Source organism: Varroa jacobsoni, unplaced genomic scaffold, assembly GCF_002532875.2.
Source record: "Varroa jacobsoni isolate VJ856 unplaced genomic scaffold, vjacob_1.0 contig00520, whole genome shotgun sequence".
Taxonomy (NCBI): domain Eukaryota; kingdom Metazoa; phylum Arthropoda; class Arachnida; order Mesostigmata; family Varroidae; genus Varroa; species Varroa jacobsoni.
Window position 1 is genome coordinate 26,641 of NW_019214479.1, and position 22,751 is coordinate 49,391.

At 37.1% G+C, this 22,751-nt stretch overlaps 4 protein-coding genes across 10 annotated transcripts; 2 read left to right on the plus strand and 2 right to left on the minus strand.

The window, feature by feature from the left end:
- Positions 1-21: 21 nt before the first annotated feature.
- ND-B14 (NADH dehydrogenase (ubiquinone) B14 subunit) lies at positions 22-2,361 on the minus strand. The gene is made up of 3 exons (XM_022852033.2): positions 2,141-2,361; positions 816-931; positions 22-288 (listed from the first exon to the last, which is right to left on the minus strand). Exons 1-3 carry the CDS (start codon positions 2,262-2,264, stop codon positions 163-165), a joined length of 366 nt encoding a protein of 121 aa, XP_022707768.1. The 5' UTR covers positions 2,265-2,361; the 3' UTR covers positions 22-162.
- Positions 2,362-2,550: 189 nt separating this feature from the next.
- On the plus strand, positions 2,551-7,464 carry LOC111271307 (uncharacterized). Of its 4 annotated transcripts, none has more exons than XM_022852029.2 (6): positions 2,551-2,702; positions 3,349-3,513; positions 4,214-4,420; positions 5,497-5,665; positions 6,107-6,172; positions 6,999-7,464. In XM_022852029.2, exons 2-5 carry the CDS (start codon positions 3,387-3,389, stop codon positions 6,120-6,122), a joined length of 519 nt encoding a protein of 172 aa, XP_022707764.1. In that variant the 5' UTR covers positions 2,551-2,702; positions 3,349-3,386; the 3' UTR covers positions 6,123-6,172; positions 6,999-7,464. The 4 variants fall into 4 exon arrangements, with proteins under 4 accessions (XP_022707764.1, XP_022707767.1, XP_022707765.1 ...); XM_022852032.2 differs by having other exon boundaries at positions 3,349-3,510; XM_022852030.2 differs by having other exon boundaries at positions 2,556-2,702; positions 3,357-3,513.
- Positions 6,518-9,263, minus strand: LOC111271306 (uncharacterized). Its single transcript, XM_022852028.2, has 5 exons — positions 8,881-9,263; positions 8,136-8,341; positions 7,458-7,527; positions 6,887-7,011; positions 6,518-6,644 (listed from the first exon to the last, which is right to left on the minus strand). The coding sequence occupies exons 1-5, from the start codon at positions 9,103-9,105 to the stop codon at positions 6,578-6,580; spliced, it is 693 nt and encodes a 230-aa protein (XP_022707763.1). The 5' UTR covers positions 9,106-9,263; the 3' UTR covers positions 6,518-6,577.
- A 213-nt stretch (positions 9,264-9,476) lies between these two features.
- LOC111271305 (oxysterol-binding protein-related protein 1) lies at positions 9,477-21,052 on the plus strand. Of its 4 annotated transcripts, none has more exons than XM_022852024.2 (13): positions 9,477-9,977; positions 15,105-15,288; positions 15,684-15,806; positions 16,385-16,524; positions 16,905-17,012; positions 17,445-17,555; positions 17,688-17,857; positions 18,282-18,462; positions 18,753-18,890; positions 19,268-19,489; positions 19,730-19,951; positions 20,141-20,293; positions 20,418-21,052. In XM_022852024.2, exons 2-13 carry the CDS (start codon positions 15,189-15,191, stop codon positions 20,448-20,450), a joined length of 1,701 nt encoding a protein of 566 aa, XP_022707759.1. In that variant the 5' UTR covers positions 9,477-9,977; positions 15,105-15,188; the 3' UTR covers positions 20,451-21,052. The 4 variants fall into 4 exon arrangements, with proteins under 4 accessions (XP_022707759.1, XP_022707761.1, XP_022707762.1 ...); XM_022852026.2 differs by having other exon boundaries at positions 18,777-18,890; XM_022852025.2 differs by lacking the exon at positions 9,477-9,977 and adding an exon at positions 11,426-11,728.
- Positions 21,053-22,751: the final 1,699 nt, after the last annotated feature.

The window sequence follows — 22,751 nt, forward strand, 5'->3', positions numbered from 1 at the left end:
GGAAATAACTGAGCAGACATCTATTGACTAAAATCCTTTATTGTTATTACCTTCATTTGATTCCCGTAATTTCCCAGTCCACAACATTGTATTTTCGCCTATGCAAAGTAAATTCGCTGATTCTAAGCCGTGTTATTCCAGTCGGAGAACACCCCTGTCTATTCAGTGTCCATCCAGAAACTTCGAAAGGAAATCCTTAGGCTTCTCTGGAACGGTATCTTGAAAAAATGCCATTACGTGACCCTTCTGTTTGAAGTGACTGAGTGTTTCCATTAGTTCCATCTGACCCTGTTTAATTCAATCATAGGAAGTTCGCGTTGGTAGTGAAGAATGCAAATTCAGTGATTCTGACGCGTATTCGGTAATTCTGAACATAAATAAATAGTTCTAAGATCAACATTTTTCATAAGTAGCATCACAACATATCGTTCGATATCTAACGTCACGATTTTACTTATAAAAATGTTATGCAACGGTACTGATATAGATCGGCCTCTAACACAGCTATTGATCTTTTAAATCACTTATAAAGGAACAAAGTCGTACCCCGGTATAACTATTATACTGATATGCGCCACTGAGGTCAAATAATTCTTAGATCGACAAGATATTGTATATTCTGCAACTTGAAGGGAGGGGTCACCACGCGACGTAAAAAATATGGATCAATTCGGTTACAGAAAGCGTTTCGCATCTCCCGGGTTGATTGAGTAAATTGTTTTAAATGCATCATTCAACCAAAACGTATGCAATCCAATTGACCGAAAGCAGTAATTTATTGTATTAAACTTATCATTAACATATCAAAGTTGTACCTTAATAACGAGCAAATCAATGGTGCGGATGTCCTTAACGTTTCGATTTTGGAGGAACTTCTGCCGCAGCTTTACTCGGCCCTGCTGTACCGTTATCGGAACATCATATATGTTAACTGCAACCGAGATATAAAAAGTATAAGGTTAGGCCAAATTTTGGATTCAGATACAGGCTTCAAAACCTTCTATCGATAATTCATGCTTTTACCGCGGGTTCTTTAAAGAGATTAACATGTAAATCTCCCCTACAAATAGCATGTAAGTGCCATGAGACCCAAGCCAGCGTTCCTGTTTAACTGTATTAGTACTCTCCGCCGATTTCGCCACACTTTACCTCGTTATTGACGCAACTGTAACTTTTTCGTTGACTAATCCTTGTGTTTGTATTGAATATGTCACCTACCGCATGGATGGATCTACTAAATCGCATAGTTCTACTCGGCTGTTACAATTATTTACAAGGCGATTGGTTATCCCCTAAGATATTTTCCTTTTGAATGTGCCGCGTGCTGTTGTCATGATGGAGTTTTACTTTTTGCAATGTTCAGCTCGGTTTATCACGCGTAAGTAAAACACTAAGACCTTTCATGCCCATTTTCTTTATATCGAGAATATTACGAATAAAAAGGTCCCACGAATTGAAGGAAAATAAAGTACCACTTCACTTAAGCTCTTTCTACTACAAATTGGTTATAGATAGCCCGCGCTGTTCGACGAATTATGACAGAATAAATGATGGCTAACTTAAGAGATACCTTCGAAACGAATTTTCTTCGATAATGACCTGTCACCTTTTTCTCAGATAGAGAATTAAATTGTAAAAGCACCAACTAATAAATAATGATGAAAAGGTTGCGCCATAAAGGCTATGAAGGGTTTAATCTGCTATGTTTAATTCGATACATAAAATGAATGCTATAAGTAAATACATATTCTAAGTGGTGATCGGACCCAGAGAAAAACGGCGCGCAATTGGGTTACTTTGCGATACAAAAGACCAGCTTTATAAAGCGTTAGCTTTGACTTTCTAAATTCAACCACTCCAGCGTTCGTATCCGAAGAATGAGTTAATCGCCGCACAGAGAAATATAGATCATATTTTAACGACTTTTTTCGAGAAGCACTACGTACAAATAGTCATTTGTAGTATGAAATGTACATATGTTCAATATATACATGCTTTTTCGTGCAGCTTCGCCAACGTATATTTCACTTTCTGTTTAATGGCATTCGGAGATATTTATCTGATTGCAATTAATGAATTTAGGGTTTTTTTTGTTAGGGGAATCCTTGACTAGCGCTATATAGGTTAGCTCGTCTCGTACCGATGGATGGCATCTCGCGATACCACGACTTGTAAAGCTGTATGACCCTTTGACGAGCTTCCTGCATCGATGTGCTCATTATCGGCTTAACCTTCACGACTGTTTGTTTAACGACACTCGACATGTTACTGTCGTTCAGAAATGTTTTTCACTGTCGAAAACCTAGCTGCAACGTACTACCGATGTTCTTCGCCAAAGTCAAGCAATAGCATTTTCCACTGGCTAGATGGGCCAGATCGCCGGAGGACGAGCTCATTAGCGTGCAGTGTTATTACGCTCGATACGCGGTTACTAACAATGATATAGTGTTATTACGATACAGCTCTAAATATGTACGACTAATCCAGTGTGCGTAGGCCTTTCTTGAAAAATATCACTTCTTGTAACCCAAAAAAAAAACGAGCTCTGCCTACATGACGCATTAGCATCACAACGATTTCTATTGTCTCCAGCTGATTCACGGCCACTGTGTATGATCAACATGTATATTGATTATTTGTAAAACGTTTTTGACATTTGGTTATTCTCAGTTCCAATCAGCCACAAATACTCTTCTGCAAAGGTATCTTCGGTGCTGACATCGCATTAGCTGCAAATAAGTGAAAGCATTACGCATTCTTCATTTTGCTAATGCATGAGTCTTTTAATCCACCTAAATTAACATTTCCCCAGAAGCTATTGATTTGAGTATATCCACTTATGACCGCAGTTTGGCTTTTCTGTTTAAACTATTGGTATGATTTGCCTGTCAGAAGTTTTGTGGCATGTTGAGGTAACGAACTACAAACACCAAAAGATTTTTTACGAGAGCTTTCAACTCGCAAATCATAACAATATATAAAACGAACCATAGACGTAATTTGTATGCATCAGTTCATTATATGGAATATTTTCTAGTTGTGTATTATTTGTACTGTTATGTAATAAATCAAATAACTCTATTACCAGCCGAGAAAACTGTTTCCAAGCAATGTACAGCTTGCTTCGTTATCCTCTTACCGCTACGAGTTAGTAAAAACAAACATCTGTTAAGTTAACCGTATGTGCACTTATAGAAAGAGCAAGTAGGAAAAATAGTATATCAAACTACTTAACATAACACATTCAAACGTCTTAGTGCTTTAGCGAAGAGTTCCATCCTTTCAAAACTGTTACGTGCTATAAATTCAAATGCATGTATGCAAAGTAACTTCTAACGTCTGTTCTAGTTTATTAGGTCATTCCTTCCATCGAATGGTGCGTGACAATGGTGTTGATGTCTTGTACAGACGAAAACAACCCGAATGATGAGGCGGCGCTGGACCGGAGACCACATGCTGTTCAGGCCCTTCAGGATAGTGACAGCGAACCTGACCCTGATGATCCTTTAGGTGGTAGGCGTAAATGCATTATTTGTGACCTTTTACTACAATGACATATTACACATCGATCTTGCAAAGATGTATCTACTCTAATATTATCCGGTATTCAAGGATTGCAGAGCCTACTTATGTGCATTCTATTCTATAACAGTTTCCACAGTTGACTCTCAGGTATCACATTTATGACAGATCTCAGTACCTCTGTTTAGCATGATACCGCTGATTAGCAAGGATTTCTCAGGACAGAAAGCTCAGTAGGGGCAATTTGTAGAAACTGAATAAAGAAAAGAACTACTGTACCGCTTATCGCTTTTTATGTCTTAGATTTTTACTCCGGAAAACACTTTGTGGTTCTAACGTCGTTAAGCAAACACTTTAGCATTACGTGATTGCGTGGCATAATTAATTTCAAGTTTTGTATAGTATTTTCTATCAACGACCTGTTAGTCGCCTTGATAATTCAAGAGTAGTATTCGAAAAATCTTATTAACAGCACCTGATAGAAATAGCCGATAAATAGATACAAAATATGCATAAAGATAAATCCTCATTGCAACGTTTAGCTAACGAGTAGGAGAATATAGGTATTCCTTGTCACATCAGGCTAACTCTGTTCATTTTATATATATACATATATAAAATAATCTATAAAATACATATGTATATATAATAGAATAAAATTGATTCATTTTAATTATTTTGAGTGTTATAGTGAGTGCAGCCAACGGTGGGTATAGTTTACTACCCCAGAGTGTTGGATCTGGCACAGAATCAGATTTTGGCGAGGACGAAGATGATGCCTTTCCTCAGTTCGGGGGTGGCGGATATCTTATGGATTTCACGCAACCTCCACACGAGTGGCAACCCTCAGAGCATGATTTGAAGCTAGACCATAACCGAGATCTTCATCTGGACGATGGTATAATCAAATTCCGATTTCCGTTTAATCCGGTCTACTCGTATTTAGCCTAAGAATATGTATGTACAAGACCATGATTCAAAACAAATAATCTACAATACATTATGTCGTTCATAGCTAAAGATTAAGATAATAGCTAATATAAAGATAATAAGCAAAAATATTCAATAATAAATATTCAATGTTTATTTTTGTTTTTTGATTGCATTTTTTGTTTACTTTGATTGCTAAGTGCCAAGAAGTTCTTTTTCTCGCTCTACAATAATCCGCTAATGCTGTCGTCGTTTTGTTCTATAAAAATAAGTATGTACATTCGTGAAATTTGCAACGTCGACTTTTTGCAGTGTGAAAAAGCTGCGGCAGAGACCTAGCGAATCTATTCAGCGTATGGAAAGAACCCTATAGAGAGATAAATCAGAAATAAAACATAGTAACTAGGGAAAACAGGGTGCTTTTCGGTGAAAAAGATACATGATGACAAAGTACTTGTCGTGCGTATCGCATTTGACATTGTTCATTTCGAAAGCTTGACGAATAAAGCGTGTTGAAAGCGTTAACTTTTAGCGCAACGCATACCTATAAATGTGTCTAGTGCCAAAATGTGAAGTTCGTATGAAATAATTCCATTCGAACAAAGTAATTCCAACAGCCATGTAGAGCGAAGAAAGACTTCCTAGCAGTGTATAACATATGATCATCAGAAAACAAGAAATAGGTAAAGGGAAGTATTAACAAGCGAGGTCTTCACATATTTAACCAGCTACAAACAGATGATATTAAACATAACGTTCTATCTTAGATAGCACAGCACAAAATACAAAGCAGCTAGGTTAATGTAATAGGAGGCCATTCTAGCAGTAACGATACATTTCCATACAAACCTGCCAAGCAATACAATTAATATGTTTTGCTAATTTTTTTTGTCTTAAAGTGTCAAGCTAGCCCAAGCTACAGTAAATATAAAGTAATTTTTAAGACAGTGCCTAAAACACAACGAAAAAAATATAAACTGGTTACGCCAATTCTTATCGAAAAGAAAAAAAAACAATATTTTTTGATGTACGTTTTCGTTCCAGAACAAATCGCCAAAATCAAAAGTGTGATGGAAAAGATTAGTCTTCCAGTTGCGGCTCGCCCATCATGGGCTACGCAAATTTCCGAAGAAGAATGGAACAACCGACTTCAAGAGCTACTAGCACGCTTTAGGAGAACACAGTCGAATGGCACGGAAAACAGTGCAACAAGGTAGCATCCAGTAAAACCATTTAGAGTGATCTGTATAAACAGCGCTATCAATATAGCAATGGAATCTATTTTGTTAGCAGCAAAGCAGATTATGCTAACGGTATGACTAACCATGGACTAATACATTATGCAGAAGACTCACTGATGTGCGAATAAAGATCGCTGAGTTGGCATATCTGAAACGTGGCTGCTTATATTTTGGCTCTGGTCTGCGTAATTACTTAACAAATACTTTTAGTACTAGCTCCAAAAAGACTTTGTTTATTATTAAGAATATATAACTTGAAATTATTAAGTTATCAAAAATATATAAGGTTAAAATTCCAAGCTACGCGTGACTCTTTCGTTAGAGAAAAGTGCCTAAGATGCATTAGGTGATATCTGAATCGTGTAGGCAGCTTTGCTCAAGCCTCCGCTATTTATCTTGAATATTTTTTTCAGGTTTTTAAGTGAATAGAAGATACCCAACAGCCACATGTTGTTGTAAAAATTACCAAATAGTAAATGGTAAGAAATCGTCTCATAAGGTAAACTGAGGCATTCAAAAGGTATCCGTCAGAAGTTTTGAGAAAATGAGAAAAAAAACATAATAATAAAATAACATAGTAAGCAATAAGAAACGTTATTCAAGATTATGTTTAAAGATTCAAAGTAAAACGAAAAAAATTAAATATTTGTCATTAACTAAATAGTCTTTCTATATGTCTCCTACCAAATAAAAATGTAATCTTTAGCAAGACTGGTGCTTGTACAGAAATTTTTTTCTATCTTATCGAACACATATTTAAATCAAAAAAACATTAACATAATATTTATATGATGTTTAAGGTAATGCAAAAAATCACCAGCAAGTTACTTTAAAAATGATCTAAATTTATTCAACATGACAGTTATAATGCTTTAAATGTATATTTAATCGTCGAGTTTGGGCCTAATCCACCTCACATTACTACGATACTTCCTGTAAAGTTCCTTGATCCTATAAAATAAACGCAAAAAAAATGAACGAAATTACTATTATATTTTTGGTATAATAACGCATTTATAATAGGAGGTTAGACCTACTACAATAGCCCAATGTTATCGAAAACTGTATGGCAAAATGCTGGTTAGGGTGGTCTACGAAAACATCCCATGGAATATGTATAACCCTAGTGAAACTTTGCACTGACCATGACTAGCAAACTCGCATTAATCATTATAATGTATTCTAATGTGTACCTCTCTTTTCGCTGTTCTGGGGTCTCAATATGCTCGTGTTTGTGACGGATCTTCTGCAACGCTTCCTTGATAAATGCCTCCGCATCGAACTGCTTCGCTTCATCGAGTTTAGCCAACAGTTCCGCCTGCATCGATTAACGTAGCAAAAGATATGATTAACTTTTGTTTAAAATTCAATCTCATCTTCAGGCCAATCACACTGGCAAAATTTATTTTCATGGCCAAAAACCAATGCACACGACGAATCTTATTAATAGTACCTAACTAACTTGAAATTTACAAGCGAAATATACTCTAGCTTTGCTTCTATTTTAAAGCAAGCTGTTTACATCACATATGAGATTTGTCTTCAGTGATTTAGTGAGTTGCAACAAATATTATAGCTTGACAAAAGCAATTTCAGTAGTATTGCGTATAGTAGCGTTTAAATATTCATAGAAATAAATCCCGATTCACGTAAACAGTATACTTTGATTCCTCAGTACACTTGCGCATGGCTTCAACAACTTATACAAAACACAAAACAAATACACGTACAAATAAAAAGCAATTTTGGTAGTGTAAAAATTACCTTGAAATCAGCTTCTTTCTTCTTCAAACGACGCATTTCAGTCTTTTGGATTAGGAAACGCATTCGTTTTCTGATCGGGGGAAGAGAATGAGAAAAAAAAAGAACAAGTTGAAAAAACCTATATATATATATATTATTGTCGAATCCATTGTAGGCAGATAGTTAGTTATTCAGGAAAGGCATTCCGGTAGACGAACCAGCTGTTGTGGTTACCGATATTTATTTTTAAGAGTCAACACTATTTGACACTATCTGGCCAAAGTGCGAGCAACTGAACTGTGTTAAACATTTGATAAAAAAAACCAATGGCTCTTTTGGACCGGCTGGCTACACCCGTACAAATTAGTGTCATCCTGCAATTTAAAGCATCGCATCATTACGTAACGCGAATGCTGGTAAACTGTTCAACCTTCTGCTAGTGTAATGGCAAAATACCTGCCCATTACGAGATGAACTTCCCGAGTTTTAAGTAGGTTATAATAATAAGTTTATTTTGTGCTAAAGTTGAGCCTTTTTAACGCACTGCTAACGCGGCTCCGGACGTGAACCCGACGCATTTGCTGGCTGATTAACCCCTTAGCGAGTTCTAACACAAAAGATGCTTGCTGACTTATTACGCTGGTTCCCAATGATGAATTTTAACTTCTAACGGAATCAAACTTTCGCTATACTAGTCACCTCAACTTTCGCCTTTGATGCTTTTTCATTTTCTTCTTGCGGATTTGTACGAGAACCGCGCAGCGCATTTCGTTGCTAGTAGTCTTTGGTTCTTTTATAGGGGTTTTAACGTTGCCCAGGTTGGGCAAAGTCACTCCTTTGTAATGCAAATACGGTATCTCCACTTCAGGCTTGATGGCCGATGGAAGAATTCGAGCAGGGTTAATCTGAAGTAATTAGATGAAGAACAGAGCATTATATGTTAACCATATTCATTTTATATATTTGTGAATAATATTATTCATGTTATTTCTCACAATGCACGAGTATATTATGTTGATGCGAAATCTTCTACGTAATCTTCTTCGTCTATTACCCCATAATATAGTTATTCTAATTAAAAATATTTCCAATAAATGTTCTGTATCAGCAATCCAACAATAGTATATAGAATAATGTGTACGATGACACTGTCTCATATTTGATCTTATTTCTATGACCTTACAGTTTATAATCCGGTTTTAAACCCCATTTAATTCTTACTCATAATCACAAGTACAGAAACTCTTTGTTTAACGAACATAGCGAATAATATTCCCAACGATGTAACACGCTAATATAATATTACTGTTATGACGTATAGAAAAAAGAAATTATCATTTCAAAAAAATTAAGACAAGAGAATATTTTTTATGTAGTATTATTGAATCGCAAGAAAATTAACTGATCGCAAATAGAAGAAGCAAACCTGTTGATAATCACTTACCACAAAAGGCGAAATGCGCGGAGCCTTGATAAGTGTTATGAACGGGGTCGATGGGAGCGCCAGAGGAGGGAGCGACGACAAGACGGAGTTTCTCTCAGCCGTGGAGACAGCGGTCGCAATGATAGTTTGGGCAGAAGATGACTTCAGTCCGATATTTGCGCTTGTACAACAGTGAAAACTTCGCGAGACGCCACCCGTCACCTGCATTAGCGAGCGACGCAACATAGCGAAGGTCCTCGCCGCACCCGTCAGCGACCCACTAGGTATACACTCAGTTAAGTGATCAGAGCCGTTTATATGAACTTCACAGCTTCTTCCTTAATATTCCGATTACTGCCAACAAGAAAATTGCTGCTCGCTGCGCATGCCTCTACGCTCTGCATATTTGAGCCCTGTTGACTTCTTACCAGAACGAGGACGCTTGATGGAACGGGCAACTGGCAGACGATTTCGGTCATCTAGAAACAGTCCATCAAGCTACTCAGTGGCCCATACAACTATTATAGTGACTTTGGGAGCCAAATACGTATTGGCCTTTCAGTTAGATCATGCAGTTAGTCCATGTGCTCCAACGCAGGTGGACGAAATAATGCATTTTTCATTTTTTCGTGCAGGAAAAGGCACACACCTCGATCTTCTGTTTCGTTGCCTCTCGCTCTATTCGCTAGTGCGGTGATTCATTTGATTTTTAACTCTTTGTAGCTTTGTAACTCATAAGACGACCACCAGTATCTTCCACCAGATGTCGAATGAGGCAATTGTGTGGGCAGTGCATAGATGCACCGTCTTCAAATCGATGAAAATTTCTTTTTTTTTTTTCATTAAGACAGAGCGGGCGATTCGATAGACAGTTCCAGTTCAGTTTCTTACTGTAGTCGAAGGTGACAGAGCATTTTTGAATTAAATAATGATAAAATTTAGAGATACATTAAGAGATATACATTATATAAAACGTTCGTTCAGTTTGTTTACACTAATAAAATGTGAATGGACGGCAAAGTGATCTATGAAGTGCCAAGACGAAGTTTGTTTCTGTGAAAGGATGTTATCGGACCAAGACGATCGAGACAACAGCCGGTCACATCTACGTGTACAAGGTAAATCGTGTTACAGATATGTGCAATGCAGCGTGTAGTACAAAAACAGTGTTGAAATAGTAGAGATAAGTCATTTATTGTAAAACAGCTCTAAATAGAGTTCTAACTCAGGCAACACCACAGAAGTAAATGCATAGAGATGCAGAACGATTTTTCATTATGGAGTCAGAACGAAAGAATTAAAGAGTTAAAATTAAACACAGTAAAGTATGTCTCGCGTTGTAAGCTATTACAAATATGATAAGTCTCTTTTGAAAAGAAACGCTTCTGGTAAAGCGTGTAACAAGTTTTGATAGTTAGCAGAATATGGCAACGTTTATGCCCAGGAGATAAAAGTAAGAAGACGCCAATAGCAGCTGCACGACACCAATTATAAATAATTGCTCTCTAACAATTTTGACATTCATAGCTTTCGTTAAAGATATGAGACGGTCAAGAAGTTTAGCTAAAAGTTATTAGCGCTTTTGTCACTTTTTTTTTTTGTTGATGAAAACCACAAGAGAAGCACCTAAAACTGTAGTTCTTCATTTTCAGTCTACAGGCTGCATTCTACTCCTATCTGCAACGAAATATCTATTTCTCAGCGGTATGGAGCTGATGTCGTTTTAAATGAGTCTTTATAGTAGCACGCAAACGTCAACTATTTTTATACAGTGATTTTAATTATATATAAATAAATAATTATGTGTAAGTAAATCAAGCGTCCATTTGTATATTCCAGTCTCGCTCATATGACCTAATCAACTGTCAGGTTGAAAAAGCGCGGCTAGTCTTGTAGCGAAGCTGTGACGTGGTAAATAATATCTACCTTATGCTTATATTCTTTGTTTATTGTATACTAAAGTCTTATTTCACCTTTTCCATCGGAGCATGATTATGATCGGCCTGCCAAAATAGGTCGGGGCCTACCAAAAAGGTCTTTATCTATCGTTTGTATTTCTTGTCATTATTCCACCTGGCTTACGTAAAAGGATACTGCATGAGTTTGGTGGGAGTTTTCTTGGATTTTGCTTGTTTGGAAGAGTTGAGTGCAAAAATATAAATAGATAGTATTTGGAGATTAGTTAAAAGGATTTAATGTCATTAACGCTGAGGTGATGTGGGTGCGACTGTTAGGACCTGCTGGCAGGCGACGATAGTATAAAAATTTTTCTTTTTTAATTTATCATAGCGCAGTCAGGTGCAGGTGTTAGTTAAAAAGAACTCGTTATTTTAGACGGACGTTAATCCTCTGCATAAGGTTGGGCCTGAAAGCTTGAAGACTAATAAGTGACGGACTGTATTGGATAGTTAAGTTTTCTTTAAATATTACATTGCTGAGACTTATTCTAGACTTTGTGCCAACAGTGTTCAAGATTTTTAGGAGTAAATGTACGACAGCATATCGTAATGAAGACATGACGTGGAGAATAGACAGTGAACGCATGTATATGTCTGTAGCATTAGAAATCTGTGGTATAACAGGTGGTGCCCCATTATCACCATTCAATAAACTACAGCACGTAAATGCATATAGAGCATAATACGATTACGTCGATTTAAGTGTTGAGGATATTCGTCTTTTTTAACCAAAAATACAACCACGTCACAGCATTCAAACGACTCAACGATGTCCGACTTATGTCGAAGCTGCTCACCTTGCAAAGAAATATCTCTATGCATAAGAAAGTACTGCGAGTAGTAAAGTGAAATTTCCTTAGTAACCGCCCTATCGGATTTATCAGAGATGAGTCTGCCACCTTTTTGATAAGGTATGTCTTACAGCGAAATTTTTGGTCTCAATCGATCAAGATGCGCATGTGATTATAAATTCAAATAATATCATTGACATTTACTATAAGAGACGCATGTAGTGACTCCTAACGTTGCAAAATTTCATACTTTTATTCTGAAGAAACAGCTGATTAAGTTCGATTATACTTACATACGAAATACGATGTAAATGGATTATTATAATCAGAGCAAACGAACATTCGTGGCTGGATGGGTGCGTGTTCGAGCCATTAAAACGAATTGGTCGGTATAGTGTACAGATAATCGACAAATAACCACACGTATCTGTGCGGAAAGAGTACATCTACCAGCCTATGCGCATATCTATCGACTGGTTGGCAAATCTGATTTGCTTGATTGTTGTTTTCTTTGTATTTGCACCTGGTACGCCATTGAAAACGTACGAGCCGATAGCATCACGTCATTGGGGTGTTGTTGCTAGCCGCATCATTTCACGTGTGAGAGTCACCGTGATAATAAAGGTAACGAGGACGGCAGCGGTGATGTCACTATTCTCTAAAGAACATTCGCTGCCTGCTCCGCTCGAGTGTATGTATATATGTATAGGTGTTTTGCTTCGACGAGCGAGTAAACGACAGAGTCGAGCATCCTTCAGCCCTGAGGTACCTATAGCCAAAAGAATAAGTCGATAAACGAATTTTGTTCCCACGGAGTTCTTTTTTTGGCCCTGTTGAGGTCGACCTCTATGCTTCGAACTTCGTGTTTGTCAGTAACCATATTTGATTGCGAAACGGTCGATAGCAATCGGCGTCCGATCCGCTAGCGGCGGTATTGTTTTTGCGGGATCAACAACAGCTATGACTGGGACGGTTTGATCTGAACTCTGATACGTCGTGATCATAATTAGACGGGATCTGTAGCAAAAGCGTGGCTGACCTTTACAGGCTTTTCTTTGTATACCTTACGAGACTTAACTACTATGTTACATTCGTCACATCATCATCATCGAAAATAACAGCAATATTGTAATTGTAATTTTACAAGGGATAGAGCAAAGTAGGGCGTTAATAGAAATTGAAGCCAGCTGATTGAGCTCACTCTGCATTTCCCAGTACCAAACTCACCAACACCAATGAAAAAGCATCGTACTGAAAAGAGGATCACTTTAGCCTAGATCCGATCATCATTGTTGTTATTAAGGTAGCGGTATAATCCAATGATATATTGACATTGGTGGATGCTGAAGCAGGGTGTTAAATAACCAAAAATGCAGCTTGCCTATGCATACAGTATTTCCAATGATTGCGTGACCAGATTTGATAACATCAAAATGCCCCTAGCCATATTATACGTACTTGTAATATAAGTAATAACATGATTTTTGGTAAAAAAAAAATGTCTTCACGCAGCAATTCGAAATTTGTAATGTGTAAAGTTAACGTAATGCAGCAAATTTTATCGTCCGCGCATGATCCGTTGTTATTATTATGTTTATCGCAGTTGTGAAGCTCGACGTAATACAGTTAGAAAGCGTATGATATGCATAGATCATGCAACGGATACTTCGTGGGCAATAGCGTCCGTAGCCGATGGGTAGTAGAGATGATGAATTTCAGTTGTCGCCGCAGAAGTGACTGGGCGTAGGGCGTGACACACTCAACGATGACGTAATTGTCAAGATTTCAGGAGAATTGTAAAGCACAGACGGTTACGTCTATTCGGTTTCGAATACCTGCTCATTTGAAGCTGGATTTTAGGATGTATACCGCTTGTCGAAGTGATGATGAAAGACTTTTGAGAGCGATGAACAAGAACTACCACATTCTGTCATACGAAAGTGAAATTTTAGCTTGAGCTTTTGCCCAGGTGGAGATTTGTATTTGAATGACCTGCTGATAAGATTCCTGATGTCCGCTTCAAACGATTATATATGGTTCTGTGACCAGACAGGATTAAAAAAGGTGTGCATTCGTGTGTAAGGAATGATTTTATATAATTGTGTTTTGAAGTAACGTGTGTTCCATTCCAGTATAACAGAGCGCGGAACCTCGCAATAGGAAAATTAGCATTATTGCGCATAGATAAATTACGACGTCTGAAAAATAAGTACGAGTAAGGATGGTTCCAGAAAGGAGAACTTAATATGATCTTCAACTATATGTACAAGCTGCTTTTGTTTATTATGAGCATTTTGATTGATCATACTCCATGTGGCGGAACTACCATACATATAACTCAAGGATGGCTGAACATAAACGCGAATATAATGGTAATAATAAGAGCTTCTGACAATTGGTGCGCTCCGCAGATGGTTGGGTAGGAGCTTGAACCTCAACTGTATGGTGAACCACGATTGTTGTTTAGACAATTTATAGTCTAAGCATTTTCGAAATCGGTCGTATTAATACATTTAACAAAAGTGAAGCGTTCGTTTATGAAAATGTAACTATCAACATATAATTTGTGAGTTTTCAGTGGATTCTATTATTTAATAGAAAATGACCTATGGGTAATTTAAAATTAACATTTAGCAAGGCGCGTATGCAGTAGGCAATCGGTAGGATATAATTGCTTGTCATCATTCCAGATAATATAAATCCCAGCTGCGATCTAGACCTCAGGGTGAATAAACCTATTATCAGGTGAAACTAATCTAATATATATAACTAAATCCTTGAGTTTTGTCGGCAACTTACAGTTCCGTGAGACGAACATTTTATAACGATATTCATAAACGATTAGCGTCTTCTCTGCGATATTATATACTGATTAAATATAATTCTCAAATTCGATCATCTCTATTGCTGGCTCAATTTTTCTGAGGAAAGAAATCAAAGGACACAACTTGTTAACACATTTGCTACGCAAATAAGGGTCGTTGGGCGTTACGGTTGTACGGGCTGACGAAATGTAGTGCACACTAAATAAGGCTAAATAATATGATATACACGTAGAAAACAATACGTAACGTGTCGAATATAACCCAGCGAAGCAAGAAATTTAAATAACCCATTAAATATGCCATACAGTGATGGCTACAACTTGAACTCTTTTTTGACCGTGCTCAATCGCATAGTGTGACGGCATTCGGCAGACTTTTCTAATTGATGCTAGGATAGTTATTTAGTATCGGTTCTGAAATGAAACTAATTTTGTGTGAAGGACGCGAGACTAATTTAGAAAAGTTATCATAAAGTCATTATAAAGATGTGGCCGTTCCATAAGCCTTGTAAAAACATCTATGGAATTTGGGGGAATCGTTTTGATGTGTCAGATTTTGACTTTATGGCACTAGATTTTTACTGTGGCAATAGAATAACTGTTAACTAATAAGTATAGCGCATATTTTGTCAACCTATAACCAAGATCGTCTGTGTTCGTTATTCGCTTTAGGTGTTACGAGCTTGCTGGCGCTACGGTCGGCGATACTTCCGCCAAGTCAAATTAACGATTGTATAGCGTTATACAAAGTTCGCGATGACGGATACGGGAAGTGACAAGTCGTCGAGCAGTACAGAGGTCGAAACGACAGGCGAAGATCCACATTTTTCAGATGGAGCTGAATTCGATACTGCAGGTTAGGACGTTATCGTGCCGTTCGTGACAGATGTTTTTCTTAGTTATTAATTAATTAATAATTCTGCTAATTGTTTCATTGATAGAATTACCGTAAGGTGTTTACGCAAAAAATAGCTTTGGCTTAGTGGATGTTTTCCGAATCTTCGTTTCAAAATATTTTCTGGGGTCGGCTAATTTGTATATGCTTTGATCTAAAACCAAAAAAAACTTTGCCATTTGATTATGTATATATATACGCTTTGAAATAAGAATAAGATACTAAATGTCCGAAACCTTATAGGTGTTCGTGCCAAATGACATCACCAGGCGATGTCATTTGACATGAGCGAACGTCGCATCTCGGCTCATTGCCTACATTGTATTGTAAATTTTTGGTTTGTTTAACATTTCAAGAGAGCGATGGTGGAGACTTGAGTGACATAGAAGAAGAATTGCTCCAGGCTGCAAGAGCCGGAGATGTGTATCGCATTCAAAAAATTACCGAGCAGCATTCGTCCATAGATTTGAACTGCAAAGGTCGGTCGTTTAGGAGCAACTAAACTGTACTTATTTTCGTTACGCGTATATTTTTGATACTTGAACAGATGATTTTAATGTTATAACTACTGGTTTCTACGCCTTGGCCTTGCCTTTGCTTTTGAAATAGTTGATTTACAAGAACAAAATACTAAAAGCATTAAAATCGTATGGAGAAGTTGCTAAATGCTAAAAAAGACGTTTTGTAAAAAGTATAATGTTGTTTTTTATAACAGTTCGAAGCACATATAACATAACAAAAGTACATAAGTACAACATACAAAGAACATAGCAAAAATATATATGTAACTATACAGAAGAAAGGGATTAAACGGGCAATAAAGATACGATTTTTAAATTTGTATATTTTTTTAAACATAGTTTGGAGTCCGCAGCCATATTTTCACTTGTAAGATCACTGTATCTAGTAACGGGCAAGCGTGCTATTCAGATCTGTATATTCTAAGTAAAAGGTTGAAGATGAGTTGATCGTGCAGCTGCGATGCAGTGAATTAAGGTTGTTGACTTTTTTCAGTGTGTATATCGACCGATTTTTCTGTTCTTGTTATTATGCACAGGGCGACACAAATGGAATTACCAATGGACACCACTGCATCTTGCAGCCTATTTTGGCCACCTTGAAGCCACCAGGATCCTTCTACAAAAGGGGGCCACTCCGTCGGCTTCTAACGGTGAAGGGGATACGCCGTTACACAAGGTATATTTTACCATTTTAGGCTTTCGATCGTTGTATGCTTTAATTCATTGCTAATAATGAAGTAATTGTTGTTTCTGAATAACAGACCTATTTAAAAACAATCTAGTTTCTAGAGGTTTCTGCCTAGAAGAAATACACATAAGATAAATGTTCTAGATCTATTATTAGTAACACACAACGTTATATAGACATGGCTGGTAGAGTCACAATTGCCTATAAACTAAATTTGAATACAACGAACTTGCTTATTTGTAACTGAAGTTGAATTGAATGTAACACTAAACGAAACAGCCAATTACGTAATGAGGATCGCTGGTAGTTGAAGTCGTCACTATGCGTTTTCTTCGATAAAATGTTTCGTGTATATGACTATATTCTAGGCTGCTTTGACGGGGAGAGAGCCGTTAGTGATGTTGCTTTTGACTTACGGTGCTGATGTGTTCGTCGTGAATGCTGAGGGAAATTCGGCCTACGATGTAGCCTCTGAAGTAAGTGGACCTGTTGTTAAAAGATTATGCTCTTAGTACCCACTCGTCCAGTCTATTGTTTATTTCTGAGTAACAACTAATGGTATGACTTTGATTAAGCAACTGACAAACACGTACTACGTTCTTTTTACTTTGAGCTGTTAACTTTTGACAATTTTTGAACTTTCCCTATTTTGGACGTGGAAAGAGATTCGAGACTAGTCTCCAATGTGTATATATATATGCATGAGGTTTATCGTTTAGCTAATATTGAATGTATCCTCTACGTCTAAAAATTGCTAATGCTCATCTATTAGTGCTTAGGTGTATCTTCCATAGATTGCAATTCTGAACAGTATTCGAAATCCGTATAGTAGAGTAAACAACACAGCAAATGAAGTGGACTCACTTTTTGTTAGAGATTAATTAATCTGTTTTTTTTTTTTTTTCTAGCTCTACATTAAAAACGTGCTAACGGCAGCGGAACTCGCGGATAGGAAACGTAGAGAAGAAAAGTTTTTCCAGGCAGTAAAGGATGGAGATGTTGCTGGTATCCAAAAATTAGTATGTCTTAATAATTATCTCAAATGTTTATTATATGTATGACTTTTTACCTTGGTAGACTGATAAACACATAAAATACACAAGAAAAAGACAAAAAACTGAACTTAAGTTTTTTCTTTTGCTACTTCACAGTTGAACAGTGGTAGCAAGAGATCCGTGCTGCCATCTTCTGGAATGCTTGGCTACGATTTAAGTACGTCGAGCCCCAGAAGTCGTCGCGCACGGCTTTCGAAAACTAATGTACCTGATGTCAATTGCGTTGACGCCGTTGGCAATTCCGCACTGCATGTCTCTGCTCACAGGTAATACACATATTATAAGCTTAACGTATAATAGAACACGCTACAGCTGATTATGTGCAGAGATTTTTTTAATTTATGAAAATTCATCTACTATGTATGATGAGCTCTGGTGTCCACGAGAATAGAATTTACTAATAATAGTAAGTAAATGCCCGTGTCAGTTCTAGCTGTTACCAACATATAATGTTATCCCGTTTTATTCCAGATTGGAAACACCGTAGATACACGGTGTGTTACAATGTATTTAAAACAACCATCATAGACTAGAAAAATGAGCTATTCAACATCGCCTTGATAAGTTACAACATGTCTTCTTCACTAATTAGGCTTTGTCTACTGTAGCTTATGCAATTTCACGATGTAGAATTTATATGATTATTACAGTGTGTTGCGTTGTGGCAATGTTTCTCTTTTGTTTACTCAGAGATCTTCAGGCTGTAGCAGTTCTACTTCTGCAGTGCGGAGCTAACCCCAATTTGCAAAATCGACGAGGGTTGATACCCGCGGATTTAGCTCGGTCTGAGCAGATGGCCAGAATACTCAAAGTGGCTCCTATCCGTGAAATTAAGAACTCAGTGTCTCGTTTTGAAGGACCCATCATTCGAGTGAGATATATTTGCGCAATCGTCATCTTGTTAAAAAAAAATCGATCGAAAATTGATACCTATAATTAAACACGTGTAGGTGTAAACGTGCAGTATACTCACGCATTTAAATCTAATGTTGTTATATTTCCAAATTTTTTAGGATATGTTTTTAATGTGATCTGCCAATTTGGTAAATCTGTAAAATCTCGATTTTATGCAAAACTTATATGATCCGATATATTGTTTAGTTCACTCTGCAACATGTTAACTGTCATTGCTTTTCTCGTTGATAAATCTAATTCTTTTAGAAGAAACGTTTTTTTGGGACACAGGCAGTTTGGGCAGTTGTCGATCGTGGAGTTCTTTCATTCTTCCGGAATCGTGCCGACGCATCAATTGGCTCGCGTCGAAAGAGATTTCATTATTTGGAAGGTGCTGTCGTTTTGGTTAGTCGATTACTTCGAAACGTTTTGGCAGACCACCCATTTCGATAAAGTGGCTATTTACTTGTTGTGAATTCTAGGTGCTAAAATGGTCTAGGGTATTTTTTGTAGCTTATTAGGTCCTACCGATTCTAGTTTATTTAGCAAATATTGATTCCCGGTATACTTTTTCTAATTTGGTTAATAGTAAATACATAAACATCAAGATCAGAATGAGCACATGCGTATATATATATATATATATATATATACGAAATACCAGTGTAGCTCGTTGAAATCGAAAAATACAATAAAGGCTATATCGTCTATAGGATAATCTTATCTAGAAATTAAACATAAAGGTTGGGAAGAATTCGAAAGTTTCGAATGTCTGTTATCAGGCGGATTCTCGTGATGAACGTTGCTTGACTGTGGTGAGTGCGAATGGCTCCTCGGAAAACCTATCGGCAGCGACGGCGTTAGAGAGAGGTCGTTGGGTCCGCGCTCTCAAGGAGCACGCCACCTTCGGACCGATGCATGCTGTAAACGACCGAAATGGATTAACTTTTTTGGATAATAATGATCAAATTCCACTCCTAGGATATGTACAGAACGCCCTTATGGTAATTATACGATTTAATAAATTAGCATAAATTCGAATAAGTGTGTTTTAATGATTAAGGTAGCCAATAGACGCTGACCACTGATATAAAAGAAGATACGCAGGCATTGATACTATTGGCACTAAATAGCTTGCAGTAGTTTGCAAACTTCATTGTGTGTCTATTTGCGCTCGCCATGTTATAATTCAGTGTAACAAATGTTGTTCTATTTTTATATTCACTGTTACTGTGATGATCCAGACGGCTCAGGCCCAGCAAAGCATCTTAGCCAGTGAAGTGGCGGAGGCCGCCCGATTACATACATCATTCCTGGCCACGTCCTCGAAAGAAGGAGAATTCAGTGTTCGTGCACAGAACGTCTCTCTCCTCCTTCGAGCCCAATTGGCTCGAGTATCTGAATCTGGCCACAATTTTCTGTCGTGCCTCGAAACCTGCCTATTACTTATGAAGCAGCATGAGGAGGTTTGCATTTTGTAAAAGATACAATTCGTTGATGCTCATATATTAGATAGAACCTGTAGCTTGAGTTAGGTCTGGGAGTTAATTTCTCACTATTTTTCTTTGATCTTGAATTATTTGTTTGATTAAAGCGTAATGCTTTGACTGTCGCAATTAAACATAAAACCCATTTTCTGATGTGTTCCGTTGCAGACAAAAACTATACTTTTTGCTCAAGAAATTGAAAAAAATCGTATATTACGAGAAACTCTAGCAGCGTTTGTTGACGACGCGTATGAGCCATCCTCTCTTAAGTCAGAAGAACAGCAGGACATTTCTGCTGATGGAACTTTAAACGAAGAAAAGGTACGACAAGTAATAAACTAAAATAATTAGTTTCACTTCTACAAAATATCTCTTTTATCTAACCCAATTTTAAGCTAATTTTAGCAATTAATTTACACACGCATCTTCGATTTGCTGCTTTCAGAAGCTTTATATTCAGAAATCGGAACAGCAATAGGCACCTGTGACCGATAGCGTAGGAGCATTATAGCACACTCGTAGTGCATGACAGCAGGTTCACAAAAAAAAGCAAAGGCCAAAAACAGGATTCACGAGAGCAGAACCGTTGGACCGTTAGTTCCGTACATAAGGTGCACAGGAAACTCTCTCATAAAATATATTTTTGTGAAATAACCATTTCTCGAATTTCATTTATTACTGGTTATATATGCAATTAAAATGGAGCAGAAGAGTTTTAAAAATATGATATGTACACTTATTTCCGCATCGAAATTATGTAGTTTCTGATTTAGTATACAGGTGGATACAGGTATTGTTCCGCGCCTAATATATAAACAAGTCGCTCATATTTAAAGTAACCTTTCTTTGAGTTGATCATTAGCCAACCTTGTACCCATAATTTTAGTGCTGGTTCCCTTAGTCGAAATATGAATAGAGGGGAATTGTACGTAAAGAGCAAAAAAAAAAACGTAAAAAATATGTTTTAACAATGTATGACAAAACCTTTTTTCGATTTCATAGTCACCGTTCTGCTAAGAGAATTTCGTAGTTTCGTAAATGTACCTAAGATTAATAAACGATTTCTAATCATTTGTGTGATTTTTCTCATTATTTTTTTTCTGCATTAGAATCAAGTTGTAAATGTGAAAGCGATTTAGTATAGATTTGATTTTCTTGATAATACGCATATATAGGCATGCATTAGGCTCACTACATCGAAATAGCGGTCGAACGCCGTGTTGTCGTTGCAATGGATAGTATTCTTGAGACTCGAAAGGCTTCACCTCTTTTAACTTGGAAAATAGGAACGTTTTTGAGGTTTATGATACACTTTTCAGAAGCGTTAAGCAAGATCAGCCTGATGTATAGAGCAACTTGTCTTTCGATTAGTTGAGAAAAAATCTAAATAAAAGATAAAATCTATATATAGCGAACGATATAAGAACGCATAGAAATAAGTTCAATATAGCCTTTATCTGCGACATTACGACTTTAATCCTTGCATTGCATTTACCTTCAACGGTGAGGTTCTCTGTCTACAAAGTGGATAAAAGGTCTGCGCGTCGTCATTTTCGGTAACTTGTGAATCATATGAAGAAATACTAAGTTTATAATGTGGCAAAGAACGTGGACTATCCATCGTATAACTGGAGCTGTTTTAGCGCTGAAGCGTTCTTGTTAGGATAAAAAATGTGAACGCAGTTGCTTAGTGGGTCACACGAAATGCGCGCCGCAGAATGGTGAGTTCATAAGACCTTATAAAAAAATAAAGGTATATTGAAGTATATTGATCTCATTTATCAAACTATGAAATAATCTAAATTATACCTTGACAATATTGATAATTTTGGTAAGAATTAATCCAGATAATCTTTGAACTCCATTAGTGCCGCGGACGCCTGGTGTGCTAAAAACACGGATGTTAGCACTCTGATACTATGACCAAGCACTATGATTTCCCCCTCAAAAATACAAGTTAATCACAACGCGACCATAGCTACGATATATCACAAGCTGACGAAGCAGAAAATGATATTATAGATCTGAAAACTTATGATGACTGTTCCAGCGCACAAGTCATTAGGTTTATTTCATAGTACTATGATTATTAATAAATCTATACAGGAGAGATGCTATTGTTGCTATAGACAGTACCGTCATTTGGGCAAATAAAGGATTATCAGTCCTAACGAAGGTAACGCTCTTATCAAACGTAAATTAATAATTGATTTAGGAATATTTCTAGGGTGAATGACGTTTAGGTGGATGAAATCCGACATAACCAGTCATAAGTGCGGTAAAAACTGACATCTTTGTGCCGTTATTACGCTAGTGACGGCCGTGTCACAGTTGCTACCTGGCCAGTAGTGGATTTCTGCTTGCGTTGTTTGCCCACTAATTGAAGGGACACAATAAGGTCTACTGTTTACACACCTTCAATAAAACTCTAACATTACTATATTTGGTCGCCGCAAAAAAACTAACCGGTTTTATTAGTTGGATGTCCTTGGAGTCACCTAATTCAAACAATGTGACTCGTGTTGCGTTGGCGTTGGTATTGTTTGAAAATTGCTATTAGACAATGGGTGTGCTAATATTGTTGGATTATCTTTATTCAGATTTGATATAGAGAAGATGAGTGAAATTTCTGAAAAAAATCATTAGATTTTACAATTTTATTGCGATAAAGGCACAAATACTGCCTGGGCCTATAAAAAAAAATTGTACTTTTCATAATCATGGTACACTGTAGCCCAAAGATGGTTCTGTCGCTTTGGTCCTCGAAATTACTATGTAA

Bases quoted from the DNA above. Each gene is read 5' to 3' on its own strand.
- ND-B14 (XM_022852033.2), bottom strand. From the start codon at position 2,264: ATGTCGAGTGTCGTTAAACAAACAGTCGTGAAGGTTAAGCCGATAATG. The intron at 932-2,140 runs GTACGAGACGAG...TCTCGGTTGCAG, and splicing joins TCGCGAGATGCCATCCATCG to TTAACATATATGATGTTCCG. The intron at 289-815 runs GTACAACTTTGA...TGAATTAAACAG, and splicing joins TTGATTTGCTCGTTATTAAG to GGTCAGATGGAACTAATGGA.
- LOC111271307 (XM_022852029.2), top strand. From the start codon at position 3,387: ATGGTGTTGATGTCTTGTACAGACGAAAACAACCCGAATGATGAGGCG. The intron at 3,514-4,213 runs GTAGGCGTAAAT...TGAGTGTTATAG, and splicing joins CCCTGATGATCCTTTAGGTG to TGAGTGCAGCCAACGGTGGG. The intron at 4,421-5,496 runs GTATAATCAAAT...TTTTCGTTCCAG, and splicing joins AGATCTTCATCTGGACGATG to AACAAATCGCCAAAATCAAA.
- LOC111271306 (XM_022852028.2), bottom strand. From the start codon at position 9,105: ATGTTGCGTCGCTCGCTAATGCAGGTGACGGGTGGCGTCTCGCGAAGT. The intron at 7,528-8,135 runs GTGACTAGTATA...TCCCCCGATCAG, and splicing joins CATCAAAGGCGAAAGTTGAG to AAAACGAATGCGTTTCCTAA. The intron at 6,645-6,886 runs GTACACATTAGA...TTTATTTTATAG, and splicing joins CCAGAACAGCGAAAAGAGAG to GATCAAGGAACTTTACAGGA.
- LOC111271305 (XM_022852024.2), top strand. From the start codon at position 15,189: ATGACGGATACGGGAAGTGACAAGTCGTCGAGCAGTACAGAGGTCGAA. The intron at 15,807-16,384 runs GTCGGTCGTTTA...TATTATGCACAG, and splicing joins CATAGATTTGAACTGCAAAG to GGCGACACAAATGGAATTAC. The intron at 18,891-19,267 runs GTTAGTCGATTA...GTCTGTTATCAG, and splicing joins TGGAAGGTGCTGTCGTTTTG to GCGGATTCTCGTGATGAACG.